General features: G+C 44.0%; 2 protein-coding genes across 2 annotated transcripts; one reads left to right on the plus strand and one right to left on the minus strand.

Moving 5' to 3' along the window:
* Nucleotides 1-460: 460 nt before the first annotated feature.
* On the minus strand, nt 461-23,340 carry LOC131272145 (alpha-1,6-mannosyl-glycoprotein 2-beta-N-acetylglucosaminyltransferase). The gene is made up of 12 exons (XM_058273826.1): nt 23,331-23,340; nt 18,049-18,177; nt 17,861-17,977; nt 15,488-15,642; nt 7,429-7,581; nt 7,218-7,306; nt 6,984-7,129; nt 6,717-6,877; nt 6,617-6,625; nt 3,857-4,501; nt 1,790-2,004; nt 461-1,719 (listed from the first exon to the last, which is right to left on the minus strand). Exons 1-12 carry the CDS (start codon nt 23,338-23,340, stop codon nt 1,497-1,499), a joined length of 2,052 nt encoding a protein of 683 aa, XP_058129809.1. The 3' UTR covers nt 461-1,496.
* LOC131272238 (uncharacterized) lies at nt 12,277-15,434 on the plus strand. The gene is made up of 3 exons (XM_058273941.1): nt 12,277-12,347; nt 13,763-13,877; nt 14,802-15,434. Exons 1-3 carry the CDS (start codon nt 12,277-12,279, stop codon nt 15,432-15,434), a joined length of 819 nt encoding a protein of 272 aa, XP_058129924.1.
* Nucleotides 23,341-24,712: the final 1,372 nt, after the last annotated feature.

Here is a 24,712-nt window from a genome sequence, read left to right on the forward strand (position 1 = left end):
AATAGATTGTTATGGATTGTAAAACGCATATACTATGATATTGTAACAATATGAGTGTACACTTGGAACTTTAATACGGAGGGCCACCAACACAAACACAATGCATAGTGGTGGGCACTCTAGCGCAGACTCAATGGCTCTGTGATTCATTTCGGGCAAAATCGGAATCAACAATCCGATCCCCGTGCAGCACGATCCCCGAGTTGTGTTGAAGCGGCGAGTTTTTTTTGCAAAATTTGCAAATAAAATACAAGATTGTTAAAAACATGCGCGAAGATGATAACGATTAAGATTCAATCGAGTGATTCTTCCGTTGTTTTGTTCGCTGACCATTCCACATGATCCATATCTTCGAATGAAGTTAATGTCCCGTTGTGGTTCATTGAGATTAATGGGTTTAATTTTAAGATTGGACGAAAATTATACCCATGAAAAACTCGAAGACTTTCCATACTTGTATGTACAATCGTTTTCGTTTATTTGGTGTGCTTTTTTACTTAGTTTTATTGTTTTCGTTACCATTACATCTAACATCACACTTACTGACTACCGCAAATTTGGGGACATTCGGGAACCGTTCGGAACACCTAGCATTCCTTTTTTCAAAACGCCTAAAACGAACCGCATGTCTTACCGGCCGATTTCGCCTACCGCGCCAGGGTACAAAAGAAAACGAAAAACACAACGCGTTAGTCGCACAAGTTCAACAACAAATGGTACCCCGTTTCGAATCACACTTTTCCTACTTCCTTCCTTGAAGGAAAATCCTATTGCCAATGCAGACGGGTAATAACACACTTCACAGAACGAAAGCATGGTGCTATTGACTAGAACGGTGGCTGATTGAATGTTAGTTCCACATTTCGGGCCTCGAATAAGGTGTACGGTACATTTTCAATTAGCAGTCCGGAGGTGTAAAATCGCTACGGTCAGACCACCGGCTGCGAGTGGTGGCCGATATATTCGCTTATGGACTCGAATCCTCATCATCATATTTAGGCCATTCGAAATACACACAATTTCTCACTTATTGCATCAACGGGATCATTCTATTGCCAATTAGTTTGACGGTAATAACCTCCTGTTTGGGGCTTAAGCTGTTCGCTCTTCGTGGAACTTTGGGGACATATTGCCGCGTTAAACCTAATACTTTATATTCTGGCCTGGGGAACTGCCTCCTGTTTTTTTTGGTAACATGCGTTAAAAATAACCACTTCTCCGAGCTGCTGTGTCTTACCAACTACACAAAACAATGAGAACGATTGGCTAACTTACCCTACGCAAGTGGAAAACAAAACCGTAAAACTATAAACGTAACTTTGGTCTGAGCTGTTACCGGATCCTCTCCCTAAAACATGGGGTGTGTATTTTCTTTGCTATTATGGTTGCTCACAAAATCGTCGTTGTAGTTCGCATGCACGAACGGTCTATGCGCAGCCAGAAAGGAATGTGCGTATCGTGGAAGGATGCCCTGCGGTGTACGGTTCCAGCGCGCATTACCGCCCGACCAGGGTCATGTTGAAGCAAAGCTGGTGATCTCGCTGGTCTCCCCAGCCGCCGTTGCCCTTGCGTAGCTTCGTCTTCTTCACCAGGCTCGTTTGCGTGAGCGAAATTGACCGTGGAAACAGCTGCTGCGAGCCACGGGCCGCCTTCAGGACCTTCTGCACCTTCGAGATCACCTGGTTCGACTCGCAGTTGCTCTTTTTGTGATGCACACCGCTGTAAACGGAAAAGAAAAAAAAAACGTTCAACGTATGATCGGAGTACGGACAGATTTGCACTCGCTTACCATTCGCCGATGTGAAACACCCGCGGACCCTTGACGACCATCACGTGCAGCTTCTGCTTCAGACACTGCTGCGACACGTGCTGCAGCGACCAGTCCCAGTTGTAGTCGTCGTACTCGCAGAAGTGGCGCGCGCAGCGCACGATGTCGTACCACGTGGTGCGGTTGAACGTCATGCCCATGTTGTGCTTGCTGCTTACCCACGGCGTCACCTCAACCTGCGCACGGGAAGGATAGGAAGGAAGGTATAACCACCATACACCATACACGGTAGTTGAGACGGCAGCACTACGAAGGGTATTTTATTTAAGCCTCTTTTTGGCAGGGACACAGCGGGTAACGCAACGTAACGGGAACGTGCAGGCAACCAGGTCTAAACTATGCTAGTGGTACCATTTCAAAACAATCAAAGTTCCAAACCGTCTATGTGACATTGTGGCATAAGAAAGGAAAAAGTTATAACTAGTACAAATAGAAAAAAAAAATAGTTCACTCAAATGTTTCTTCCTAACCCAAGACCAACACATTTGTACAAAAATACACTAACACACACACACACACTTAGGTAAAAAACGACTACCTCAGTGGGGCGGAGTGGAGTTCACTTAAAAATTAATCTGTACATTAGACCAACACAAAAAAAAATCCCCAAAGTAACACTAAACAAGGCAAACACCAATCGAGCGTCACGTGCGATAACGCTACACAGAGATAACGGGGATGACATATGCGTTATGTGCATCGAAGGGTAAACATGATTAGTATGCTAAAGGATGGGATCGGACCTGAGTATAGTGATAGTGATGATGGTTTGAGTGAGGGAAAGCCATGGAAAGGATGGATTCGGATGGGAACGCATTCTGGTAGGCGGGTGCTGCAAGCGTTGCAAAAATGGTGCCATGCAAAACTGAGTTGGTATGTAGGTGTGTGTGTGTGCCTGGGTTGGCCGACAATGGACGGTGCATTACATATATCGCTACGTGGGTGAATGACAATGGGCTACAGGTGCAAGACGGTGCACTGGATTTGCATGATGCATTCAATAATTAAACGCTGCCCATGGCGTAAGCTTCCGGCATCTTCCGGGAAGCGCACGTCCCGACCCTAGACGGGCTACGAGAAGGGACCGGGACGGTAATGATGACCCGCAGAAGGCTTTATTGTACCTACGGGAAATGTACGTTTCAGCACCGGGAGTTGGAAGTGTTTCCATTTCCGTGTAGGCTATAAAATCGCACAACGGATCGCCAGCGCAATTGTTGGCGAGTGTGCATCGAGTGGAAAGAATCAAACAATAGCGACTAATGTCCGTTGGTTATCCTGCTGAAAGGAGTGCTTTTTTCTATTGCACAGCTTCGGAGGTAACATAGGAGTATTTAGATCATTTCTACTTTATTGTCAATTACCAATCATCCGAAGTGATTATCAAAGAAATATGTTTTGCTGTTTGATGTTGTGGGGCGTCCGATGTGAGGTACAATCAACACTAGTAAAACAAGTGCATAAGATGTCTGAAAAAAATTACCAACCCTCTTTAACTGGACAAATAATATTTAAAACCAAACTTAACCGCACAGGGTGCGTAAAGATGAAAGTTCTTACTCTTTTTGCCCACAAGGAAAGGAAAAAAACATAGAGCGAAGGATTAAAAGTTATGCCAAACCAAGGATGACACTTAGCGAAAGTAACGCACCACCGTAAGTAACGCAACGATAGCAACGCAACCATAGCAACGTAACGTAAAAGAAACGATCAACAGTGATTAGAGAAAAGGAAACATACTTTCGCTTGCGAATACGAAATAGAATCAATCAGGTGGTTGGATGCAAACGTAAGAACTTAAATGGCTTTCAAGAAATAGCAATACGGGTGGTATGTAGTAGAAGTAGTGGTAGTAACGGTAGTAACGGAGACAAAAGGTAGTAGCATTAGCAGTGGTATAATAGCATACAGAAACTAAAACAATAGTAGTTGTTTTAAGAAGAAGAAGAAGGCAAACATATCTGCAGTGGATAGCGGTGGTAGATGGGGGAGTAGAAGTAAAAAAAGGTTTCCTTGACCGGTGGCTACCTTCTGATAGATCGAGTACAGTGTCGGTAACACCTGGTAGCCCCATTGCGACTGGGACGCGTACTTTTCGGTGGTGACCTGTGTCTGTGGCACCTGTTGTCCCTGCTGCTGCTGTTGCTGCAGTTCCTGACGCTGTTGCTGCTGACGTTGCAGTTGCTGTTGCTGCTGAAGTTGGCGCTGCTGCTGGAGAAGCTTCTGCTGCTGGTGCTGATGCTGCAAGGGACGCCGGCGTTGCCAGGGATTGGAAGGAGTGTTCAGAAAACCGTTACGCACGTCCGACAACGTAGCGATATCGTTGCCGTGAGCCTCAAACGAATGACTCGCGCGAGAGAAGGGATCGGACCATAGGGGCACGTCCACGGGAAGAAGTGCGCGCTGGTGCGGGACTACGCGAAAAACATTTACCGAGTCCACGGGCACGTCCAAAGTCTGATCGAGTAGTGTGCTCACATCAACCGTTCCCGAACGCGGCTTTGCCGGAAAGTCCGACGTTGACTTCTGGCTTCGATCGAGCGCATTGTACGAAGCGGAGAAGGAAAAGGATCCCCGCGACCTACGAGCGTGCTCGGCAGGGAATGCTCTCCCCGGGGCAAACCCGCCCATTCGGTTCCCTTTGACCCTCGCATACCAACCGTTGGCGAAGGACTGGTGAATTTATTCGATCGTGTGATCGAGTGACAGCCCCAGATCAGCGATGCGATTGTGGTTGATGAGGATGATGGTAATGAAGATGATGACGGTGAAGATGATGATGATGATGATGATGATGATGATGATGATGATGATAGTGGTCCCATGTAACATACATTGTTACCGTTAGTTTAGGGGCCGGATCGAAGAGAAAGAAAATATTCTTGTATAACTTTCCGCAAAAAGCAGCTAAAGGTAAGTGACAGTTCTGTACGTGTGCTTGGGTGTACGGGGGTTAGTGGGACAGTGTGATGGAGCGCTTTGTTTCCTCGCCCCCATTGTGACACTTAAACAACAGTACATCGACACGGAAAACATCCAACATCGATTGGGTGACTGATGTAAGCACACAGCCGATTCCCGATCGTGACCGTAACGGTAGCGTTACGAGGCGTTAGTGTGGTGAATTGTTCAATGTGAAAATTTATACATTTGCAAAGCGGCGATGGGGGGTGTCGTTCTATCTGGCGGTTAAGCCTCTTCTCTAAGGCGTGATAAGGCAAAAAGCTTGCGCTGTATGGTGAACGGGTTGTGGTATGCTGTTCGTGAAAGGAAGGTACGGATTGAGTGAGTTGGTATACGCGACGATGGTCCCTTTACGTTACCTGACATTTTACTTTTCTCTAATCTTTTTAAATTATGTGGATGTTGTAACTCAATTTTTATGGCTACGTAAAACATTAAGAGCCAACATATTTTCATAATTCATTTGTTTCCTCATTAACCTTTCGATTTTTTAAATTGCTACAATAGTTTGAAAAATAGAATACTCCAACAATGTCGGCCGATCACGTGAACTTATTTTTTATAATCATGAATAAATTGATTTCAATCTTTAAGGTGTATTGATAAGCTGAACTTATTGAAATTTAGACATCGTGTAGCCATAAATATTTTCATAAAATATGATTTTCATCCATATTCCGATAGCAACTGTTCTAAATTGATATCCTTCGATATGATAATCCATTTTCATGGTTGGTTTGTTTTCTCAAATCAGTTATTGTACACCGGAGTAGGGTTTTTTTTCGCGGAATAAATTCTTTCCGTTCCTATCTTTCAATCCTGAAAATACCTGTAAAGGGTTAATCAATAGTTTCGTCACATTTGTTTGGTTGGCTGTTTTTTTTACCTAAACAAACTTATGTGCCTATTCGGTGAGGGTTTTGAAAGTGTGTTGATAGTGTGTGATACGAAACGAAACAATATGGACCAAATAGACACTAAACAACGCAAACATGATCTTGGCAAAACATACATCGGAACGATACTGTACAGGTGGTAAAAGGTAACGAAACCGAATTCCTCTCGCACATCATTGCTTTCGAGAAGATCGGTACGTTTAAAGTGTTTCGATGTTTCTTCTTAGGAAAAAGTCTATTTTTTCGTGTGGATCAGTAGCGATTCGATAAAATGTGTGCCGGAAACGAAAACTGTGTCACAACGCTTCATTGTGCTCAGTGTGCTTCTGTTGTGAGCTAAATGTGGCATGTGGTTTCCCTTGCCGCTTCAAGGACTCTGCTTCCTTTCCGAAAGGTTCGGAAAAAAGTTTTACGTATTTTTTTTTATCAGCACCAAAATAAAAGGCAGCAGGCGTTTGCTTTTTGTTTAACTTGCTTCTAGTGTAAAATTGCAAACAGTGCCGAAGGTGTTTGTACTAGAGTTGTGTAAATCGGATTCAGATTCATGAATCTGAATGAATCTCTGCCTTATAAGGGATTCATGAATCTTTCGCCGCGAGATTCATGAATCCCAAAGACACACCAAATGGTGTAAAGTCACCAACCAAAAGTCGGTTGAGGGACCACCTTTTTTTTTTTTTTTTTGGTCTCATTGTCCACGCCTATGACAGAATCGGGGAGATTCATGACAGAACCATGAAAGATTCATGAAGATTCATTAAGGTTTCGAAGGATTCATTAAGCTTTGAATATTCGAATCCGCAAAGATTCATGAATCCATCTGAATGAATCTTAGGTAAAAGATTCATATGAATGAATCTCGCCAAAAGATTCATTAAGCACAACACTAGTTTGTACTAATTTTTTCCCACTATACTGTCTCTCTCACTCTCTCTCTCTCTCTCTCATACACACATACACAAACACACACACGCCCATCCTCTTTTTCTTTGGCATTCTTTTGAAATACCTTTTCGCCCGAAATTTACCTTCTTGTTGTACGTGTAGTAGTTGAACGTTTTCAGATACGTGCCCAGCGAGAGGATGTTGCACTTCGAGCACAGGTCTTGCGACTTCCGGAACATGAGCTCCAGGATGTGCAGGAAATCTTCCGCCACGTAGTGGTCCTCTTCGAGAAATACCACCATACCTGCGCAAAGGGAAATGGACGGTGGAAAATGGCGTACAGCCGAAAGACGAAAGGTTCGTAAGCTACAATGAAAACAATTCCAACTTCCCCCTCGAGCGTAACTCACCCGTATGGTACTTGGTGACCTCCAGCTGGTCAAACACTCGGTTCGCCTTCCACCACCAGTGGTGTTTGGTTTGGGTGAACTTTGCCTCCCGGTAGTGGCCGTACAGGTCCGGGTGCAGCGCATTGTTGCACTTTCGCAGCAGCGCCCTGGCAGGGGAGAAGGGGGGAAATGGAACGCCATGAAACACGGAGGACAAACATGCCACGCTCGGTAGCCACAAGTTGTGAAACTTACTGCTCTTTCTTAATGTCCCGCGGGCAATCGCCGGGATCGGCTCCGGGAAACTCGTTCGGATGGGTCTGTATCGAGAAGGGATAGAATATCTGAACGTTCCCCGACGTTCCGTTGGGGGGGAAAGGAAAATTATTAGAAACAGTAACAAAATGGTGGTCAACTAAATTTTCTGCTCGGCATGGGAATGTTCGCACAGAGCGCGGGTACGTACTTGCATCACCTTGCAGAAGTCTATGCTCTGCACCAGATCGTTGATGTCGTCGTCGTAGAAATCGTGCGAGAAGACGAGCAGCGTGCGTGAAATGTCCCTCGCTTGGGCCAAACTTACAATTAAATGCCGTAAGTAAGTTATCCTTTTGTGTACCTGGAAATGCAAGGAACCAAATGGGAAGGAAAAATAAATAAATTGAAATATCTTGTGGTTCAAATCGACTATATTCACATAACAAAACTATTCAAATGACCTTAAACATGGACACTGGGCATGAACTAGTAATACCAATGTTAAATACATAATTGTTTAGCGTGTTGCGACAATGTTAAATACATATTTGTTTTACGGTTAACTATGTTAATTGTACCATAAAAAAATAAATTACTTCAAAGTTCTTATGGTTTATCGAGCGTCTCAAAACGATTTTTTTCAAACGAGGAACCCCCTTTGCGGTTTCGTATCCATCCGAGAGAATTTACTTAGGAATACATAAGTAAATTATGTTTTAAGCACTCAGTTATTACGATATTTATAATGAAGCAAGTCAATGTATCTAAAATGATTGAAAAAATGATCTCATCGAGAAGAAAAGAGGTTTTCAAATAAAAAACAAATAGCAGCAATCTGTTTGTATAAAAAACGATAAAGTTTCTGAATATGATGTAAGGCAAATGCTTCTAAATCGTAACATAATAATCCTATACAATTGGATTCTCGAGAAATTTAAATGAAGAATAGTTGCGGTTAAGTTGGGATGAAAACCTTGATAAATCCCCGCTTGTTACCCTCTGGAGAACGCATTGCTAACGAAGCTGAACGTTTGCTAGATAGGTAAGACTTGGCCAGTGGAGCCACAACGCAGCCTTCAACGCCCTCTTGTTCGTGTTTGCCATTTTGATTACGAGCATTCGGGCACCACTGGGTTTTCTCGGGAATTAAATGAAAACATTCTCTTCGGTGGCGTGCCGTACGGCGAGAATTTTCCGCATGCAACGTAAGCTCCTTCGGTTCCAGAAAGCTGTCCATTGCAGCATTTGCTGCACCCGGCATAAAGAAGGCACGTGCCACCGACTCAGCCAGGGACTAGCCACCGAAACTCATTTATAATGAAGCCGGTAACCACGCCGGCAACATTCGTTATTAGTGCGCCAGCTTTTTGTGCCACCGATGGAGGCGCCTGGTCATTGTCGCCACGTTCGACCTTCGGCTAGTTACAGAGCCATTGTGCGACATTGGCAATTACTGGCGCTCCGTACTGGCGGGGTTTAATGGAGTAATAATTGAGTCACGGTCGAGGCGGGCCCATATTGCTTCACCCACACGTCTTCGAATACCCGGGACTCGGGGCCATTCGTTCGTTGGCCATTCGCTCTTACGCAAATAACCGCCCGTCCTGGCACGGGTTATTACATTACCGTGACGCAAATGACAGCCCTTTCCATCGGTCAACTTTGATCTTGAGACGGTGATCAATCGTCGATTTTCCTGAGTCCTTACAATGTGCAGTAAACCTACTAACGAGGCTCTTAGTGTGTGCTTGTGCCATGATGTTCGTTGATACGATATAAGCTCTCTCAAGCGTTTGTGGAGACTTTTTCCCTCAAGACCACAGTGTTGTAATCAGCAACTAATGACTGTTAATGATGCGACATTCAATGAACGAATGCTCCACAAAACGAACTATTTCGCTAGCTTTCGTCCCAAATTGTTCACTACAAAAATGTTAAATTAGATAGAGTATGATGATCTGTTTTCTAGCGTTATCAGTGCCCATTAGTTAAAAGTAAAAGGATGTGTAGAATTAGAAAAAGAATTATAAAAAAGATCCCGAAAATTAATTCAGACATCGATACATTTTCGAATATAGGAAGGAAATAATCAAGATGATAACATCGTCAGCAATATTTTTAACAATTTTGGAAATTTAAAAAAGTGCCAATGCAAATATTAAATGCAAGCTTGCAGGTCAATAAAATTAAAGTTACTATAAAAATGGAAACATTTTTAAATTCCCTCTTACTGAATAAATGTATATAATGCCTACTGATTTAAATACATTTACGCCTCAGCGAAAGTCCGGAATACAAAAAAACCTCTCCATCAAGCTTCCTATACGTAGCATTTTTAATTAAGCGAAAAAGAAACTTTCAAGCAACGTCTATTGACGAAAAATTAAAGTGTAATAATAATCGCGAACCGAGCTGACGGGGATGCCAAAAATGCTTTCTTATCCCGCACAGTTTCCATCCCGTCACCACCCTAGAAGCCGATTTTCGTTCTGATCGCCAGCAATTGGGGGAGCAAAAGTTACGGAAGCGTAAACAATAAACCCCCTTCGGCTTGCGGTGGGTGGTTTAATAATTCCACGATTCAGCATTTATGCAAAGCAATGCCACGAACGGGGAATGGAAAAAGAAAACGATATTTTTAATCCCACTGAAACTTCCCCGCGAACGGCACGTTTTCGACCTGATTTGGCTCCAGGAGTCAGTTTTCGACGAACGGATGACACACCGTGGGATATTTTCTCGTTTCTCATCAAATTTCTTAATACCTTCCGGCATGTTTTTTTTCCTCCATACTGCACACACACCCACACATACTCTCTCTAATATGGCCACACTCAAACGTAGGAACGTGCTCAAATCGTTCGCGATAGAATTAGCACGGATCAGGAGAACGGCCTGGCCTGGAATGGATGACACACACAGAGAAAAAAAAAACAGAACGAAAAATAATAGCAGAAAACCACTTCCGGGTCGAAAGGTGATAGGGAACTTTTTAGCTTCCAGTCCCGAAGGTGCCGCTGCCACTTTCCATCGCTTCGTTGTTCTGTTTTCGGTTCACTTTCGATCTTGCCTTCTGGATTCCGAACGGGTCATGCTATCCCTCCCGGGGATTCTTTCGTACCACCCGGGGTATGGGGGGAAGGCAAACGGGCAAGGAGCGGGTGAGAACGGTGAGCGAATTTTATGTTCTCTTCCGTGCCGATGACGACCGAATTTGATTTGCATTTGCGACTAATAACCAGCAGCGCATCGGTTTGCCCGGCTAGAGCGTCCTTTCTGTTCCGTCCCGAGCTGGAGTCGATCCGGGTGTGCCGTCGAAAGGGAGCGAATAAAAAAATTAACTCACCCGATGGAAATTCGAGTGGCGAATGAACCTACCAACCTTCCATCCAGTGGTAGGCAACCACGATGGAATTTGGCAGAACAGGCCAACAAAATATTCTTCCACAATGAACATTCAAGTAGTTTCAAAAAAGGGGAAGAAATTTTGATTCAAATTACTAAACTATCACCAAAGGCTTTTCAAAAATAGAAGACCAAAGAGCTATTACTTTACTTAATGAAAACTTGTTATCACTCGCTTGTGTGTATACATAGATTTCTACGTTAGTTCTACGTTGTAATATCTTGTACGTTAAGATTGAGGTAATATGTGGAAAAATATCCAATACAATTTTTGTATTGACCCATGGTTTGGTTTATGTAATATTAACTTATTTTCAATTCTCACTTGTTGCAAAAGTTAAGATAGTCAAAGTCAATAAAGAATATAGGAAAATGAAGAAATATCGATTTCTGAACAAAATTCCCTTTGTTCTCGTAGCGGAACCGGCAAAGATAGTAACATTAAATCTTGCTAACGACACAAATATCAGTTTCAGGCGCGCGATGAAAAGGATTCTTCTTTTCTCTAGAAGTTGCCTTTCTTATGTGGTTGATTTCGCCAATCCCGTCGTTTTCTTCATACTAAAAGTGGAAAATTTATCGCTGGATAATTAACGTTCAGCGTATCGGTGCGAAGTTTGGCCCATCCGCGGCTACGGATGGGTTGTTTCAGCTTTGCTGCGCCACTGGAACCGAACCATAATCAAAACTTGCTCCACGCGCGACGGAGAACGACCGACGGTGCAATCCTGACCTATAATAACGTCACCGTACGGAGTCGAACGGTTTCGAAACGATAAACTTTCGATTTGGTTTTGTCGAGAGCGGTGGGGGGGGGAGGGATTTGGAGGCCGGTTTATGAAAGGGGAAGTGACACGAAAAACCAACCATCGGCAGAACCATCGCCTGCATAAACGTAGGTCTGAACGAGGATGAAACCGAAGGGGGAAGGGGGTAAGAAGGGTGGATCCTGGGGTGGGCGGGGAAAAGCATGAAACGGACATATTTAGGACGTCCGGAATTATAATACGTCTTTCCCCGCCCTCTCCCACCCGGCCAGCACTGGCACCACTGGATGACGATCCGGTTTCCGGATCCGATCTGGAAGTCCCCTTCCCCCCCAACAACCCACGATCCCCTCCCCTGGAAAAGCTTGTGTGTGTGTTTGTGGAATTGGTTGTATTTTTTTTCTCTCTCTCCAACCGGTACCTGGTTATTATTGTTGTTATTATGGTAGGCCAGGAGCCAAAATTTCGGAGGCTTTCATTGTGACCAGGCGTAGGGCCACCGTGTTCCCCACCCCACCGAGCCATAAACCAAACGAACGGTTATTATTGAAAAAGCGTCCAATCGGTCCAAGTTTGTGCCTTTTTTTCGGCAGTGTTTTGTGTGTGTGTGTATGTTCCGCCATATTCGAGGTCGTCCATGGGGACAGGGGGAGGAGAGGGTAAAGGGTTCCCCAGGTGGTTCGCTGCCCGGGGCAAGAGTTGAATCGATTTCATTCCAAACTCGGTGCCTCGAGTGGTCGGCAGCAGCGGGCACTCCGTCCGCGTGTGCAGAAGGTTTTCCCGGGTCGGAAGGTCAGTTCGGTGCGTTGGGGTAGAAAGGGGGAGAAATCTCAAGGGGGCTCTAGCGTGAAAAAGAAGATCTAGTTAGCCACCTGGTCGGCAGGATGAATGTGATTAGGTTTCAGCTTCCAGCCGACTTTGAGCCGAAGTGCAAGAAGTATCGAAGCAGGAGAAGGTAAGTAACTGCGAGAACAAAATCCCGCCAGGAGGTGTAGGTGTGTGTGTGTTTATGTGGACAAGTGTGCAATTAGTTTTCCACCCAAGAAGATATTTGATATCCTCCCGTTGGACACGTTGGACTATTTCGAGAGGGATTCAACCTCGACCAGGTCGTGACTGATCGTGTTCAAGAACATCCTTAGCTTCCGTGTGTATGTATAGGTGGTGAGGGTGGTAAAGGCATGATAGCACAGTAATCCTCCGGTTATCAAGATTTAATCTTCCGGAAGCGGTCTCAGGCTGGCAATAAAGGAAGCAACTTCTTTTGGGAATCTTGGTCAAGTAGCGCTTCTAGTCGTAATTTTTTTTTTTTTGGAATGTTGGTGAAGAAGCGCTTCTAGTCGTCAGGATTTAACCATGCGTTTTTGAATGTCTATTTCTTGGAAAAAAGGTTAGAAAGGGTTTTTTAAAAACGGTGGCGAATGAAATGTGCATAGTGACCGTCCGTGTCAACCAGAACTTTAAATAACCTCGTGTGAAAACTGTTGCATGTGAACTTTATTTTAAATTACAAATTTAAACTCATCTATTTCGCGAGTCGGGAGGATAGCTGGACTGAATATGTACGCTCTAAAACCACACACTATATAATGAAATACGTGTTCATACATTGCACCACGCCAGGCACGCCAGCAGCGGAAAACCATGCCATGGAAAACGTGGACATGCAAATTTGTTGGCTAAAATTATTATCCAATACGCTGTAGTGTAGTTTCCCGACACAAAGGCAAAAGCACTCCCACGAAGGTGTGGAAAAGCGTGGCGTTGGCCACAATTTATTATGCTGGAACCTGCCACCGGCGACCTTGGCTCCGAGCGGTCGACCAGGTTGCCACATCAATTTTCCTCTGCGGCCTCGCTCCCACCCTTGGATCAACATTGTGGGGCAAGAGTCTGGGGACGCGAAAGGCCAAAATGAAAACAACACAAACAACCCATAGTCTCCCGTGCACATGCACTTGCATAGAGTTAACCAATTACGGAAGTTATTTGCACCCGCCCACTCCCCAGGTATAGGACGGTGGAAATTTTAAGCTTCCCGCTTCGGCTGGAGTCCGGGACGCTTTACGGGTCGCTGGAAGAAACTTTTAATTTCCCGTCCGCTCTATTAAACAATGGCGGCAGCAGTTGACTTTTGCCGCTGAACGCGGTGATGCGTTCGCTTACGTCCTTTGCGAAGTCATCCGGTGCGAGGACACCCTGGCCACGTCTGGGCGCCCTGTGACGTCGATTGTGGAACGAAGGCAAACAACAGCCGGCAGCTGGTACAAGGGATGAACGTTCGTTCACGGTTTTTTTCATTCGTTTTTCATTTACCATTTCTACGGAAACGTTACCGGGTGGATGCGGGTTGCGGCGACGGTGCGACAGGATTCCCCGGAGCGCCCACACAACCCCCGACACACTGTTCAGCCTGAGCGAGCTGGCGATCCGACGAATGTTGGCGGGCCGCGTACCGCGCAGGAAGTTCTGGGCGACCGTTCTGGTAAGTATTGGGGCTGTGTCAATGATGGCTTGGACTATCGATGTCTTGTCTACCGGACTGGTGATGACGATCCTCTGGACAACTTTTGAAAGCATAAGAGTTTCTGAAATTGTTCCCCTCTTTTGGTCTATGTTTTACAAAACGTCACTTTGCAACACAACACCAGAGTAATGCACTATAATCCGCGACGGACAGGGTTGTTGGTAATCCAAGGCATTCAACCAGATGTGAGTGTCTGGTTTCAGTTAAAATTCTTAGGAAAGACCAGATTATCGAAACTCGAAAAGAGTAAAGATCTGGATATTGATAGAATTCCCTAGTCTATTTAATTCAGAGTTGTATTGGCTAATAAATTGAATAGTACCCTGAGCATCGACATTAGTAACAGAAAGTTAGATTTGGTTTTCTTCAAAATTCTCAACCTTAGGTTCTCTAGTCCTTCACTCAGGAAATGTTTCCATAGTGAACTTTTCTACAATACTCTGATAGTACTTTAGATATCTTCTAGGTTGCTTCTGTCAGAAGTAGACTGGGATCATCCGTTTCCAACCACACCTCTAGGTTTTCGATCTCGTGCAAGTCCGTGGTCTATTTAATTCGCAGTTGTATTGTCTTAGAAATTGGAAAGTATCTCATGCACATATTGACATCAGTATCAGACAGTTGGATTCTCCTAAATACTCAAGTTCAGGTTCTTTAGTATTTCACCCAGAAAAGCTTGAAGACGAAGATTTTTCCATATTGAACTTGTCTACAATATTCTGGTTGTACTTTACACAGTCTTTTGCTTCGTTCTATCAGAAATAAACTGGGTTCACCTGGTTCCAACCACCTCGTCGGGACGTCAATATCGTCCACGATAATGAATTCATCATATACTTTTTACTCCCACTTTTGTGATTTGAATTTCATGACCATTCCCAGTCGCTGCTTCCCGGTTCGGAGTCGCGAAGGAGCGGCGTCCGGCATCAGGTGGAACACCCGCGGGACTTCAATGTGCACCTTCGGTCCACCGTCAACTACGCCAACCACTGGGAGCTGCTGGAGGAGACGCTACGGCACGAGCACCGCTGGCCACAGGTCCGAATCGGCGAGTCCGCACGCAACCGGATCACGCGCCTCCACCAGGACTATCCGCCGCCGCAGATCTGGCAGATACGACCCTACGATATGCTTACGAGCGCGTTCATCGTCCGCACGGCGGCCCGGATTGCGTCACTCGAGCAGCAACGCTCCCAGGGACGTCTGGGGCGGCTCAGCAGTAGAACCACGTCCAACACTAACACTATCGGTGGGACGGCCACCACTAGCAGCACCACCACCAGTTGCTCCTGCCGCTTCCGGTTGAGCCGGGGTCAGTCGATGGACGTACCGGACGACGAGGACGACAACGACGCGGACGCCGATGAGGTTGCCCGACGCTACGACGACCTGGAGCTGCAGCAGCTACAGGAGGAGCACATGATGGTGATCGGCAAGCGGACGACCGGGTGCCACCAGATGCGCCTGAAGCGCATTCCGGTGAGGTCGCCGTGCCGCAAGAAACCGACACGCTAGCCCTAAAGTTCCCGTCCCACCGATAACCCGATCCCAGCGTCGGCTGCACTCACCTGCACTACTATTATCACAGAATCATTTTGTAATGGACCGTAGATGTCCTCGTTCAGGACCGTCTGGAATTCATTGTAGCGTTGTATCATGCGCAGGATCTCGCTGATGTTGGCCGTCCGGGGCCCCTCGCCTCCGACATGGGTCCCGTTTTGGCCTGCAAGTGGAAACATAAAATAAACGAGTGCAAGTGTTAGCAAGTTAGACACGGAAGTAGGGTGATAGTAATTGTTTACATTGGATGTGATTTTGTCCTAACCGAAAGATGTCTTCAATAAATCATAGGACTCATAGTAATGTTAACAGAATATACGTGATTTTTGTTTCCTTTCCGACGAACTTATAAATATAATAACATTGAAGTCAGTGTAAACTAATCTCTAAAGAAAATCGCAAAACATTTTGACATCGGACGTTTCCATTTTCTTGATCAATATCTAAGTCTGTAATGATTACCATTGATTTGCTTTCAGTAATTAAAACTTGTAGGGATGCACTGAACAAGATAATAAGATTTTAAACAATTGTCCGATTATTTTCAGCTGAAACTTTATGCCTAAATATATTTAAAAATCTCATTAAATACGATATTCTACAAATAAAAACGATTTCCTTTTTGTATGCTGATAACCCTGCGATTAACGCTACGTAACTCTTTGGGAAATATCTGCACAAAAAATGAAAAAAAAAATGAAGCCCCGTTGTGGAATTGGAAAAAGGTGTTATTATCTGAATTCACTACGCCACGTGTCCATCACGTTAAAACGGATGCCAAGCACATACTTTCGGGCATATGCAAATGTTCCACCTTCTCAATCGGTGTGTTAATCGTTGTTCGCATCAAAATTGTACGTTTCTCCTCGTCATGTCGCTTGCAATTGGACATGAAATCAATTCCCGGCTGTCACCGTGAGGCAATGGTTCGCGAGGCATCCGAAAGGTGTAAATACGATGAAAAGAAAGCGGAAAGTAAGCGAGGAAAAACAGGGAACCGAAAATCGTAATCATTCCCAACACAATTTTCATCAAAAGTGACACGCTTTTCGGTGTGGAAAAGGTGGAAAAGCTTTCCCTGTTTTCCCGCGGGCTGGCCGCCTTTCGAAGACAGTGCATTTCGGTGCACTACGTTTATCGCGTGCTGTGGCCATTTCCACAGCCCTTATCACCGGGCGCTGGTGGAAATGGACAAGGACTATACAAAGCAAGCATCGGTCCCACCGAAGGATGGGGAAGAAAAAAGGCAATAAATCCGATTTCCATTACGTTATGCAACGGAACGGGGGCACAGCGGTGCCTGGTGCGAGGGTAGGAAAGTATACGTAACACCGTAAATGTTTTTGCGTCATTTGCATCCACAGTTTTTTTTTGCCACGGAAACATGCTGAAGGACTTCAGTTTTTCATTTTCGTTTCGCATGAATAAACTGTGTGCGAGAAGAAGTTTCATAGTTGTAATTTTATTTGGAAACAATTTTTTCCCTTCTGAAAACCGGCGTTCGAAGGGAAACAGAAAAGTATATTCACTTCGCTCGGGCGGATATTATCCTTCTTCGCGTTTGTTGGCGTTATTCGAAGCAGTAATCGTATTTGAAAGTGAGAAACACAATTTTCAACAAGCGCAAAGAAATGCTGGAGAAAAAAACGTTTCAAAATTACTCATGCAACTTTCCATCAAAACCTCTTTTTCTTTGCGAATATTTCAGCGTCTCGAGGAAGGATTTTTCCGCCAAAACAATTCGTTGTAACATCTTCGCTGGCTTGAGTTGAAAGTTTCCTGCAACCACGAACGAGCCTCTCGCTTCCGCGGCGGTAATTGAGTTACAAAAGGATGCTCAATATTTAATTAGGTGCAACTGGTTGAGCCGTTGAACTTATCGCGTCGGAATTATTCATAGGTTCTTCCCTTTTGGCACTGTTTGTTGGAAAAACCAATAGCACAGATGCCTCGGGTTAAGGGCAGGGAGGGTGCAAAAGTTCACAATGTTCCATTAATGTTGGATGTAGTTATCCGTTCTCTTCCCGGCGTTACGGTCCGGCTCCAGCGACGTGGTTCTCCACGTGAGACCCCTTTCGAAGCGATAAATGATAAATGATTATTCTTCAATCCGAGCCGATGGTTTGGGAAACGTATGTCCGGACAACGGCCTCCAGTCGATTGCCAGCCAACCGCATCGAACCAGACCAGGGCTGAGTCACTTTAATGACTTGACAAGATCAAATTTTGCCGAAATTGGCCCGTGGAGACTTGCGGGGTGAGAACATCACCCCCTAGCTTCGATCGGTTAGAACCCGGTGATGATAAGCGGAAACAACGTGGGCAGTCATTTTCTCCCGAATTCCTAAGCTCCGAACCAAAGTGGCCCCCAGTATACGTACCGTGCGTGGAGTTGCGAGGCTTTCCGGTCAAGTATTTGTGAAACACCGGCGGCACCATCTGCAGGATCGCTGCCGTCGAATAGTTGGTGCTATCGTTGGACGCGCTATCGGAGGAGTCTGCGGAAGGTGCGGAAGTGTCGGATCGATTAGTGACGGGATCCTGCGCCCGGACCGGCCGGTTAGCTTACCATAGTTTATCACGTGGAACTGCAGGAACGCAAACAGAATGAAGACAATTATGGCGGAGCGGATGTACAGCGTATGTCGTCTGCGGGACAGTGCGCCAGTGTTCGGTAGTGCGATCGGTATTCGTCGACCTGCAGCGAAAGGATGGAGGAAAAGTTTCAGATTATGAGAAAAGGCGGGACAGAAAGGGGATCGAGTAAATCTGCTTATGAAGGTATTAGCACAAACTGTGCGCTTTAGCATTTCCTGGTGTTGATGGCGATTTAAAATATTGAAGCGTACTTTCGGGACGCAGTTTATACCATCAGAGACAAACCACACAAACGAGTGAACATTGAATGGATATCCGATTTGTTTGAGTTTCGAAATTGAAATAGTATTTAAGGATTATTTTTGGCGTTGAATTTTCATCGTTTACTTTTAATTACAGTTATTGAAGCTGTACAAATCACTCTGCTTGTACAATACCTTTTAATAGTCAAGGAAAATTTATAATCCTACAAGAAATCTTGAACTAAAATTCCTCCTCTAAATAATTATTTAAAAAAATGACTTTTTCAACAGTCCTCTTATTTAACACTGTAATTTCAATTTCGAATCGCAAACATTATTTTTCAAACAATAAAATGTGTTCTCAAATCATTTAAAATACTAATTTTCAAATTAAGTCAAAAATAAGATTTTCTTGGAAATATATTGTTGATTGAGGTTACATTTTACAACCGAAAACAGAGAAATTTTCTGTTATATATGTATTTAACCCCTTCACAGTCCTGCCAAGTTGTGAAGATAGCTCAAAAAATTGTCACATTTTTTTTTGCGGTTTTGTATAGTGTTTGGTCTAGAACCGAGGAAAAATTTTTTCGAAAAAATCTAGGATTTGTTATATTAAATGATGATAAGTTTTCATATGCATTATTTGTGATTGTGATCAGCAAAAATTGTCAATAATAAGAAAAAAATTGGATCAATAGCATCGATTAGTATATGAAATCAAATATCAAATATATGAATAAAAGTTTACAAACACGTGAGAACGTGTTTTCGAAGCAGGTACACTCGAAATAAACGACGCGCAGCGGAATTGTTTAATAATACGGAAAATATTACAATACGGCACGTAAAACTTGAAATTAAAAAATAAAAAATAACACGGAAAGTAGTATTTGTGGCGTTTTGAGATTAAGATTGAAATATCGAAAGTAAATTTGAAATGTGGTCGAGTTTTAGAAGCTGTGCTTGGTTTTTCTTAGAATCATTTCTTATGTCCACATAGTTTCAAATCACCTTGTTTATATACTTCAGGATAGGTGTTAACTTCTGTAAACAGTAGAATATTCCGACCGTTAACTTTTATTGGATGGAGAGCCCCAAAAGGAGGTTATCAATCGAACGATGGTATTGATTTCTTTCTTGTTTGGTTCGCAGAAAAGACAGGCCATTGAACTTTTGTCAAAATCCGAATGCGGTGCGAATTTCGGCTCCGAATACAGCGCGAGCCTTCATCAAACCATCTTTCGGCACGTTGGGTGCAATGGACGCTCCATGGGATGAAAATATTACTCAAAGTTTATATTGCTGTCGGCTGTCGATAAAGACATGTCAACCGTTATAAAAATGTCAGAAAAAAATCGGTGGTCCAAAATCATGGATTCAAAAACACAAACACAAGACGAACGAAGGGAACGGAAAACGCAGTAATCTGCCCGGCGGGGCCAACTTTTTTTTTCCAACACACACACACACACACACACACACACACACACACACACACACACTTTTCGCAGGTCCTGAAATTGGGGCGCCAAAACTTTCGGGCTGCGCTTGTTTTCGGGAGGTTGTTTTTAACGATGTTTTCAATGGAACTGTGTTTGTGCCACGCTTTGCCAGCATATTTAACAAACGCTCGGGTCGTTGGTAAAAATGCGAAAACGCTCCGAAAAGTGCCATCGCCCGATGGTGGCGATGGGGTTTTTCGCAATCCGTAACGTATGCGCCCACCAACGGATGGCTCCGGATGGTGTGGAATGGTGAGAACTTTTTGTTTTTTTTTGTTTTTACTATAACACGAAACATCTAACCTCAATCTGCCACTCGATCGAGCGCTTCCGGCGCGCTGGTGAGTCATAAAAAAAGCAGGATAACAACCCGTAACACCGTAATTCCAACTCCACGGATAGAGCTTCTTTTCCCGAAGCTGAGCGGTGTCACACATTTGTGCCGGAATCGTTTCGCACCAGTGGATTTTATCTGTTTTATTTTAATTTTTCTTCCCATCGATATATTAAGTGCCATTCCCTTGCTATATCGCGTGAGATTTGGGTCTATTTAAAGGCTTAAAGCATACCTAGTAAAACCTGGAATTATGTACGCCATCTTTCCTTCGAACGAAGCGTGTGTAAAAGTTCTAGGTTGCCTTAAGAAGCAGCTTCAACAGCGTTTTGCATGAAACAACTGGATGACTGGTGTCCGGAGAGTTTCAGCGTGCTTGAGAAACCATCAAAATGAATTGAATTCTATCATTCGGACACCATAAGACGCGGTTCGTAACATTTGAGGGATTGAAAAGGGATGTTAGCTGAACTTTTTTCCCACCTAATTCGTTCGAAAAGCACATTTCACGTTTGTGTGATAACGATTCGGAGGCGGAAATGAATTTCGTAACGCGCAGTTATCGATTCCGGAGAAGGTGCGAGCACCAGCTGGGTATATCCTTATTTTCCGTATGCCGTTCACCAATAACGTCTTCCAGTTTCTTAGCGTCCTAAGCTGGAGCTTGCTTTTGCGGGAAAGTTTTTGACCTTTCGCGCTCGAAGAAGTCGCTCAAATCCCGGAGCCATCGAGACAGCTGGCATATCGCGGTTGATTATTGCCCAAAGCTGACGCAACAGCTGGTAATATTAACGGAAGTAGGGACGGAAAATACTTTGCCTTTCAGATTGTGCACGAGATTCACCAGGAAAGGAGAGAATGTTGTTGAACGTAAGCATTTGATTGAATAAGGGGTCTGGCATTTGTAAGAAGGACAGAATGACGATGGAAATAACAGAGAATTAAAATGGTTAAATGTAACACATGTGTTTGAATTAAAAAGTCTTTGATAATTATTTTAGACACTTTTCACAAAATCAGCCAGTCTTCCTTCCAAGTTATACGTCCATGCTTAAAGTAATACTAGTAAAGTGATATTCGTCCTGTTATCTTAAAAATGTATTTAAATTGTGGAATTAGAAGAGATTAGTTCATAAAAGATTTTCTACGATTATCAGTTTTTCTTTTTAAATACGTCCTTTATGTTTTGTTTCAGAGTTCTTGGGTTATGTTGAGGTTCTCGGGTTATGTTAAGAACAATTTGACGAACCAGATATTAGACAAATAAATTATATTGAATTGAATGAAATGAAAATCTTAAAAATGAAACTGATTATAGGCGGGCATATATTCCTGATATTTCCACTGTTTTCCTAAAAAACCTATTTTTCATCTTATAGCATGGTTTTACTCTTCGTACAGTTCGTTTTTCATACTTTCCCTCTTGGTGGTTCGATTTTAAGAATCAATTTTTATCTTTCAAATGTAAGGTGTGTCAGTTGAAAGCGAATCATGTCTGCAGTTTGTATTTAATAGACTTTTGAGCAACCTGAAAAGCCTTAACTCAATTTTTTTTTCGTCAATTTGTCTGTTTGAAACAACTTTTAAGTGCGATACATTGGTTTAATTACGGCTCCTGTTGGATACTTCTGAAATATTAAAACGCAGCCCATTGAATGGCGCAAACGTTACCGGCTGCCCATTGGGCAAGCAAAAACGAGACTAAATACTAACAATTTTTACTGCTGGTTCCAATCAGACAACCACCGTGCGTAAAATATTCATCCCCGAGCAGCCATTTCGCGAGCGACGCGAAAACAGCCACGCTACGACCCTGGAGGGACATTAATTTGGGGAGAAAAGTTATAAATTAGGCAAGTTCACGTGCCTGGCTTTCGGTTTGCGGGTGCTGCAGTAAACTTTCCCAAACCTCCGTCAACCATCAGGCCGAAGCGACTGGGTAAAGAAAATGTTGGTAAGATTTTTTATTGGCATCGCTCATTTTCCCACAAAGCAGAAACAAAACTTCTACCAATGTATTGCTTGGGACGCATGTGCCTTTGTTGGGCAGATACTCCGACGCGAATCCCGCCACCTCTCAGGGGAGGGTGAGGCACATAAAACATAAAATTGACAAAAAAAAACTAACAGCCACCAGAGTACACAGCTAATTCGATGAAATGGATTAATTTCCCAACCAGCCCTCGCGGGAGAAGGTGGGCTCGTGTCGTGGGCTGTTCGCTTTTCATTAATTTCCGCGTGAGAAGCGAAGAAGCACAGTTCTCCGACGGAATGTGGTTTCAGTGGGAACTCTTCTTCCACCAGGAAGAGAGGTAAGCGAGGGAGTGGGGTTAGGTGTGTCAGAAAATTTGGCAAACATTTTCCCCGGCGAAAAACCGCATACCGGAACCAGCTACCACGGAAAACCGCAGCGCGCAAACGAACGCGACGCAACGGAAATGGCAGGGGAACGGAAGAAAAACAGACATCACAAGACGTTCTCCGTCCCATGGACTTTTCTCTTTCATCTTTGGCTCGCTGGCAAGGCCAAGATTTGGCGACCGGTCCGCCGAGACACGGCTTTACAACCGGCAAACCATGAAACATGCGCTAACATTGCCGCACAAAAACATTCCGTTCGTTTCGTTTGCCAGCCATCTCTCTCTCTGCTGGGCCGGAAATGAATCTTCTCGGGATGTTTTTTTTCTTTATGAGGACACAAAACACACAAACACACATTCCCAACGGGAAGTGTACGGATGTCACCGGGCCTTTGGGAGGAAAATGTTACTTTGGTTCGCGCAGATGTTATCGTTGCGGGTGAATTGGTGCTTTTTTATTTCGTTTTTTGGCGACGAAAGTAAAGGAAATGTCCAACGTTACGTTTGCTGTTTCAGGCTTGTCCACCTTTCGCTGTCTTTTCACACGTCGTGGTTAAAAAAAGGTAAAACAATTTCGTATGAGGGAAAAGATAACAAAAAACAAAAAAAAACAAAACCAATAGAAAAACGAACCAACCATGGAATACGTTGGTTTCATTTCAAAGCCGGAACATGTCCGGATCGCATGTACCGGCTTCCGGTCAGCGCTAACGTTTCAATTCCCCAACATGCAACCTGTGCCCAATATCCTATACCTCTTCATTCCCTCCCTCCACCCTTTCCCATCCTCTGATTTTGTACGTGACACTTACCTCTCATCATATAACGTTGTCCACTCGGCTGTCCTTGCTTGCCAAGAGGTCCCTGCGGCTTTACACCACACTCCGGGGCGGAGTGTTATTTGTATTTTTTTTTTCCAGCGCCCTTTGGCGTATGTGTGTTGGTGGTTTGGTTGACCAGGAACTCGCCCGCCCGCTCGGGAACTATTCACTATTTTTTCCCCCTCCCGTTCGGTAATCCGTTTTTCGTCAAAGGGATGTATCCGTTCGCTTGCTTTTACGCTAAATGGATCTCTGTTCCGGCGTCATAGCGTATGACTTTCTATGTCCCCGATGGCGTTCACAACACCAAGCACGTCCGCTTGAGACGGACTTTCACTTCACCAGGAAAATTGGTGCGTATTTGTAGCGGCCTGGCTTCGTACACTTCACTGGAAGTACGCAAGCGGAAAGTTCACCTTCTGGCTGACGAAAGCAGTCGTAATGTTTCGTTTGTACCGGAAGCAGGAAGTGAGTGTTGAATGCACCGCAAAAACGGGAGTGCATCGTACGACGGACGTTGTTGCACACTGAACTACGCTGCAAGGTGTCCTGCCGATGCCAGCTTATCGTTGCGAGCGGAGACCGAGGGTTGGGTCTGGCGAGTGCTCCCGAGGTTCCAAGGTCCTGCCTTCAAGCTGGACGTCTCCGTTTGCTGCTTAGCTGCACCCGGTAGCATCTGCAAATGATGGGTGGATAAAGAAGGAGAAAATTAATTTAAACCCTACGAAGCACATTACGGAAGCGCCACTAATCACACATGATTGGATGACGAGGAAAGGTTGGTGTAGTTTGCAGATATTAATAAATGGAATTAACACGCTTCGCTCAAAGAAAGCTGTTACATCATTAGCAAAATGTATAGTAATAGCTTGCTTGTTGAGCGGTAGAACATAAGTTATTTTACTTTTCTATGGGACTAATGACACATGAAATCTAGTTTGAGTTTGTACATTTGTATTGTTTGTATAAAAATATGTCTCATTAACCAATTATCTATAACATGGTTTCCTGGTTTAGCAAAATGATTTAGATTTTAGCTTGTTGACTGTCACGCTGGTTTAGTACAGATTTTTAGTACAATCATTTTTGTTAAAAATGGGTTGGTTAAAAAAAGGTTTTTGAAACCTAAGCTAACACTAGGCTTCCCAAAAGATACATTTTAGTAATTATTATAGCCTACTATTATACAAGCCTACTACTATGTTAGTGTAAAGGGCTGATGAGTATTGTTGCTGTCACCCGATTTTTGGGTGACAGTCATCTTGTTAAGAAAATGTATTTGAAATGATTAATTTAGTTTAACACGTTGACTGCCAAGGCTATCATTTTTTATAGCTAGCTGTCGTTAGTTCTAAAAAGTTTTTGTCCCATAA

This window comes from Anopheles coustani, chromosome 3 (assembly GCF_943734705.1).
Source record: "Anopheles coustani chromosome 3, idAnoCousDA_361_x.2, whole genome shotgun sequence".
Taxonomy (NCBI): Eukaryota; Metazoa; Arthropoda; class Insecta; order Diptera; family Culicidae; genus Anopheles; species Anopheles coustani.

Coding starts and splice junctions, on each gene's coding strand:
- LOC131272238 (XM_058273941.1), top strand. CDS start 12,277: ATGAATGTGATTAGGTTTCAGCTTCCAGCCGACTTTGAGCCGAAGTGC. Junction 12,348..13,762: donor AAGTATCGAAGCAGGAGAAG/GTAAGTAACTGC, acceptor ACGGTGCGACAG/GATTCCCCGGAGCGCCCACA. Junction 13,878..14,801: donor AGTTCTGGGCGACCGTTCTG/GTAAGTATTGGG, acceptor GACCATTCCCAG/TCGCTGCTTCCCGGTTCGGA.
- LOC131272145 (XM_058273826.1), bottom strand. Junction 7,307..7,428: donor ACTTCTGCAAGGTGATGCAA/GTACGTACCCGC, acceptor GGGAACGTTCAG/ATATTCTATCCCTTCTCGAT. Junction 1,720..1,789: donor GTGTTTCACATCGGCGAATG/GTAAGCGAGTGC, acceptor TTCCGTTTACAG/CGGTGTGCATCACAAAAAGA.